General features: G+C 41.6%; 1 protein-coding gene across 7 annotated transcripts in view; it reads right to left on the reverse strand.

Moving 5' to 3' along the window:
- Ccdc62 (coiled-coil domain containing 62) overlaps nt 1-5,838 on the reverse strand; it is a 42,664-nt gene extending 36,826 nt beyond the window's left edge. For 6 of the 7 annotated variants that reach the window (XM_027921357.3, XM_071616379.1, XM_027921358.3 and 3 more), the window contains exons 1-2: nt 5,664-5,802; nt 1,921-2,113 (exon numbers count right to left, since the gene is read on the reverse strand). In XM_027921357.3, coding sequence (XP_027777158.2) covers nt 1,921-2,113; nt 5,664-5,699 — 229 coding nt within the window. In that variant the 5' untranslated portion in view covers nt 5,700-5,802. Of the gene's footprint in view, nt 1-1,920; nt 2,114-5,663 lie in introns of all 7 variants that reach the window. The other variant, XM_027921361.3, reaches the window with a different exon arrangement.
- Between the last annotated feature and the right edge of the window lie 558 nt (nt 5,839-6,396).

The following is a 6,396-nucleotide window of genomic DNA, read 5'->3' on the forward strand; positions in this document are numbered from 1 at the left end:
TATTCACTTTGCAGCTATTTTTTTTTTTTTTCCAACCAAGAGTGGGGGCTGCCCGAAGGGGAAGAAAAGGAGAGGCAGAGAACAGAGAAAGAGAGCAGAGAGGAAAGAAAGAAGAGGAAGAGGACAGAGAGCAGAGAGCACTTTGCAGCTATTTTAAATAATGCTGCTATGTATTTTCTTTAACATGCATCTTGGTGCATATTTGCAAGAATTTCTCTAGAGTCTTGCTATCCAAAATGTGGTCCTTGAACCTGTAGCTCTGACATCACCTGGGAATTTGTTAGAAATAGACTCTTGGGCCCCAGACCTACTATACCAGAATCTACTTTTTGTGTGTGTGTACTAGGGATTGAACTCAGGGCCTTGAACACGGTAAGTATACTTTCTACCACTGAAACACACCCTAGCCCAGAGTCTACCTACATATTAGGTCTGCTATCAATTCACATGTTCGTTAATTCCACTTAAAAATGGAATTGCTGAATCACTGCTGGAACATGTTCCAATTGCTGGAAAATTTCTTATAAGAAATGTTATTTATCTCTAATTTTACTAGATACTGTAAAATGATTTCCCAAAGTAGTTGTGCTGAGTCCCCCCAGCAGTGTATGAGCCTTCCCTTGGCTCCAATCTTCCCAGGTACTAACCAGGCCAGACTCTCCTGTGCTTCCAAAATCAGAAAAAACAAGTGTATTTCAGGTGGGATGGCTGTGGACTTGGCTCCATATCTTACCAACACCTGACAATTTTTACCAGTCTGGTGAATGTAAAAAGGCAGCTCATTATTGTCTGAATTTGAATTTGCATTTCCCTAATTACTAATGAGAATGAGAAATGCCTATTTAAGTCTTACTCATTTTAACATATACTGATGGCTATAGATAATCTTTGTCATATAGATTATTTTTGTTTTTTACCACATTTATATAAGAGATAGATTATACTACATTTAATGAGCAATCTTTTTCCTTTTTCTTTATGTTTATTTATTTTTTCTTTTTTACATTTATTTATTTATTTATATGTGGTGCTGAGGATGGAACCCAGGGCCTCACATGTGCTAGGTGAGTGCTCTACCGCTGAGCCACAACCCCAGCCCCATGTTTATTTTTTGAGCAATCATTTTATTTATCTATTTATTAAGTACTGGGGATTGAACCCAGGAGTATCTTACTTCTGAGCTATATTCCAAACCTTTAAAAAATGATTTTTTTTTTGAGACAGGATCTTACTAAGTTGCCCAGACGGGCCTAGAACTCATGATTCTCCTAACTCAGTCTTCCAAGTAAGTGGGATTACAGGCATGTGCTACTGTGCCCAGCTGAACAATCATTTTAACACTGTATGTGTGCAAGTGTGGGTGTGGCCAGGGTAAAATCAGATTGTCATCAATGAAAAAATGGTACATATTTAGACTGTCATGTTTACAGAAACCTCTTTGTGGTACTCTACCACTAAGTCACATGCCACCCTTTTTGCTTCTTATTTTGAGACAGGTCTTGCTAAGTTATTGAGGCTAGCCTGGAACTTGCCATCCTCCTGCCTCAGTTTCCCGAGTCACTGGGATACAGGTATGTGACAGGACCACTATAAGCTATTTTTGAGAACATGATAGTTTAAAAAGATGACCATTTTAGATCCTTAGAATCAAGTTCAATACCAAAAGTTTAAAATCTTTAAGTACACACGAAATGGCTTCTCATAGGACATCTTTATTCTTATTTTTGTTCAAAATTTCTTCAGATACACCCCTGACTCTCACTCTATATTAACTGGAGTCTCCCAGCACCTTTCCCATAGTTAAGTACTGAACTCCAGGACAGCAGGAATTGTGTTATTTCTTCTCTCTCTTCCCTATAAGTCCTTTCATCATGTGGCACACAGGACTGCACTATTCAGGCTGCTGAATGCATTTCTGACCTTCTAATTTGCTGCAACGTTCCTCCAAAGTCAAAACTTTCTGCCGATCCTCTTCCCATGAAAGAAGTTGTCGTTGATGCACAGCAACCATATCATTGAGTTCTTTATCTCGATCTTTCAATTCTCCAATGAGCACCTGTAGCTCCTTCCGTTGTTTCTCAATAGTGTAATGCTCAACTTCTGATCCAATGTTCTACACACAGAAAAGAGTTTAACATCAAAATAAAACTCAATAAATCAGCCAAAGTGTATCTCACAAATAATTATATTATTTTGCTGCCAATTCTAAATAGTTAAATTGTTTTATTCACTCTTAATAACAATGTATCAGGGCTGGGGTTGTAGCGCAGTGGCAGAGTGCTTGCCTAGCATGTGAAGTTTGCCTAGCATGTGAAGCACTGGGTTTAATAAAGGCATGGTGTCAGAGTACAACTAGAAAAAAAAAATTTTCTTAAATAACAATGTATCAAATTACTGTTTTTTAGTTTTTTGTTTTTTTCTACCAGGGATTGAACCCAGGGGCACTTAATCACTGAACAACATCCCCAGCCCTTTTATTTATTTTCTTATTTATTTACATGCAGTGCTGAGAAATGAACCCAGCACATGCCAGTCAAGTACTCTACCACTGAGCTACAATCCCAGCCTCCCCAGCCCTTTTTTATATTTTATTTAGAGATAGGATCTCACTAAGTTGCTGAAACTGACTTTGAACTTGGTGTAAGTTTCTGGCTATGGAAATGTACAAGGCAGCATTCCTCTGGTACGCAAACTCCTAGAGGGTAACAGGCGCCCTGTTTTCCACACTTGGACTATTCTGCAATTTCTCCCTGGATCTAGTAAAATGACTAATACATGCCCAATGCCTAGCTGCTATGGTAATGTCCTTTGTGAAGAGGCTCTGTTCTAGACTCTTATCAACCTCAACCTTGATCTCAGACACTCAGCTTCTGGGAATAAAGGAACTCTCTTAAATAACACCAATGTGTCACTGTGCCTAAACCTGCCCACATAATAGTAACTTTATACAATAAGCAATATGTCCTAATGATGCCAATGACCCAATGTAACCTATGGATATAAATAAAGCTGGCAGCTCAGACAAGGAGCCCCTTTTACTTTGCTCCTGTACCTTGCTTGCTTCTCTCCTTTTGCTTTTCTTTACACTTGCAATCCTGCTTCAGCCTCCTGGGCCACTGGGATTACAGGTGTGTACCATTGAGCCCAATTCCAAATTACATGTTTAAAATAAGTTCAAATCTACCATGCCCTCTACTTCTATCATTTTCTCTCATACCATACATAATTCTGAAAATGTGGGTCTATTTCTAAAACTTCCACGGCTACCATAAATAAACCCATTTCTGGTTTTTATTTTTCACCCTTTCATGTCAATCTTCTCTTTATCCCAATCAACAATGTTATCCCCCATCTTGTCCCAGCATTTTTTTCTTTTTTTGGTATGGTACTGGGGATCAAACCCAGGGCCTAACTAAGCACATGTTCTACCGCTGAGTTACAACCCCACCCCGTCCCATTAATTTTGGAATAACCAAGTAAACAAGAAATAATTACTACTTAAATATAAATAATTCTTATTATTCCTTATTAAGGAATGGGAATTTTCATTTATAAAAAGAATTAAATCCTAAATGTTTATTACCACTAACTACATTTGCATATTCATACACACTCAATTGACCAAGGACAATTCAATATTATATTGGTGAAAACTCAACATACCCCTTCAAAAACAAAATTTTTAAGGAAAAATTACATATACACAAAGACAATATGCAATAAACTCCCATATACCCAGTGGCTAAGTTCCATTATTATCAAAACTTTGCTACATCTGCTTCAATTTTCCTTTTTGTTATTGACCAAAAAAAAAAAAATTCCCTTTACATATTTCTCTATGTATCTCTGAAACTGAAACTGTGTGTGTACGGAAGGCAGGGGGTGGGAATTGAACTCAGGAGCTCTCTACCTCTGAGTCATATCCCCAGTCCTTTTCTTTTTTTTATTTTGAGACAGAGTCTTCCTGAGTTGCCAAGGCTGATCTCCACCTTGTGATCCTCCTGCCTCATCCTCTTGAGTAGGTAGCATTACAGACATGTACCACAAAGCCCTGCCTCAATGAACATTTCTTAAATAACCATGATGCCATTTTCTTTTTGTTTAATTGGGTTTTTTTACTTGTAGATAGACACTATTTATTTATTTATTATATTTTGGTGCTAAGGATCAAACCCAGTGCCTCACATGTGCTAGGCAGGACTCTACCACTGAGCTACAACCCCAGCCCCCATGATGCCATTTTCATAACTCACAATAAATGTTACCTACAATAATTCCTTTTAAACTACATCATGCACCTTATAACATGTTAAAATTGTGCAGATTAAGCAACATTAGCTTTGTAAAACACTTGGCACAGTGCCTGGCAAGTAGTAAGCCCTGAACAAACATTAGCTATCATTACAAATGTAATCAACACACACACAAAAAAAACAAATAATCACATTTCAAATTATGGTAGTGTTCCCATCTATGGCACATGCCTATAATCCCTGCAACTCAGGAGGCCGAGAAAGGAGGATAGCAAGTTTACAGGCCTGCCTGAGCAATTAGAGATCCTGTCTCAAAAAAAGGGGGGGGGGGGGCCGAGTGGTGCAATTCAGTGGTAAGCCCCCCACCCCCAAAATGCACTAGAGCTCTAAAGACAGTAGGAGCTCTAGCTTAAAGACAGTAGTTTAAGCCTTCACCCAAGAGCTGAGAGCTGGATGTGGTGGAACGTGCCTGCTATAATCTCAGCAACCTGAGACTTGGAAGATAAAGATGGGACACTGAGACAGAAAGATCTCAAATTCACAGCCAGCCTGAATAAAAAAGGATGGGGATACAGCTCAATGGTAAAGTATCCCTGGGTTCAATCCCCAGTAGCAACAACAACAAAAAAGTTCACCAGAGACTCATGCACATTATTATTAGTTTCTGAAAAATAAGACATACAAGCAAGTGATAATGATGAATGAATTATAATTACTTGCTACTAATTAAACACAGAAAATGAAACTTGGAATCAAGGGACTCCAAATTACAAGACTTAAATTCACTTTTGGTTGGCCACTCATTTATTTAACAAATAATTACTGAATGCCAGGTGCTGGGAATACAACTGTGAGCATGCCCGCAAAGAAGTGTATATTCCAGTGCAGGAAAATCGGCAATAACCAACTAAGCATACAAAAAGCGCTCACCTTATATACTGGTAAGGTGCAAACCCTTGGCCAAGTTCATTTTCAAGACTCTCGGTTAAAATGGAGCCAGGCTACTGTTATTTTTGATATCAAGCTAGGCAACAGAAACACAGGTCTACTGTCATGGTTAAAAAATGAAGTCCTCAATCGGGCGCAGAGGAGCACATTTGTAATCCCAGCTACTCAAGGCTGGGGCAAGAGGTTCCAAAACTCGAGGCCAGCCTCAGCAACTTGGCAAGGGCATGCCTCAAAATACAAAGAGCTGAGGATGGTGCTCAGTGGTAGAGGGGTTGCCAGGTATGTACGAAACCCTGGGTTCGCCCCTAGTGCTGGCGACGTCTCTGAGTCTGGGCTGAGTGACATATGTTACTAGGTTCAGGGAACCGACGCAGCGCCCCGCTTTAGCAGCAGCCTCAACTGCGGCCCGCGGTCTCCTTGTATCCAGACGCGTCCAGCAGACAGCCGGGCGGCGCCACTCACCTGGCGCCGGGCTAAGAAGGTCGCCGAAGGGATCATAGGTGTCGCCTCCGCCCGCGGAGAGTCGGTGCGGGCGCGTCACCTGGGTAAGGCCATAGGGGCGCCTGGCCAGAACGGCGGGGGTGGCCCGGCCCCGCGCCCCCGCGAGCCCGCCCAAACCGCCCCCCGCGCGAGCGCGCCTACGGCGAGACAGAGGGGCCGCTGGGTCTCGCGAGACTTGGGGCCTCGACGGTTCAGCTCGAGAACCGGAAGTCCAATCCGCACAACACTGGGCGTCCTAGGGACCGCGCTGTCACCTCCATAGTTCCGCATCGCCCCGGTTAGTCTGATGATGGGCGTGGCTATTATTTCCCATCTGCAGACGCCGGTGCTGCAAGGTGGTAGTTGCTGGTCGCTCTCGCCGATCAAACCGAGATCTCATAGGCTAAGATGAGGAGGAAAAGTAGCAGAGAGAACCGTGGTACTTTTTCAAGACAAGATATACCGCATTCTAGGGTTAATGTAATCTTTTTCACATGTCTCAGTCACTACTTCATCCCCCTTATACTCCTCATAAAATATTTTTGGGAACTGAATTATGAAAAGGTGCCCATCACATCTAACCCTGGTGGCCCAGGGCCCTGATGTTGGACTCTGCAAGACAGATTACTAGATAACAAAAGGGCTTCCGTTTTTGTTTGGGTTGAATGTGAATTAGCAAAACATGACTGTGGTCATAAGAGACAATCCGGGAATG

This window comes from Marmota flaviventris, chromosome 1 (genome assembly GCF_047511675.1).
Source record: "Marmota flaviventris isolate mMarFla1 chromosome 1, mMarFla1.hap1, whole genome shotgun sequence".
Classification (NCBI taxonomy): Eukaryota; Metazoa; Chordata; class Mammalia; order Rodentia; family Sciuridae; genus Marmota; species Marmota flaviventris.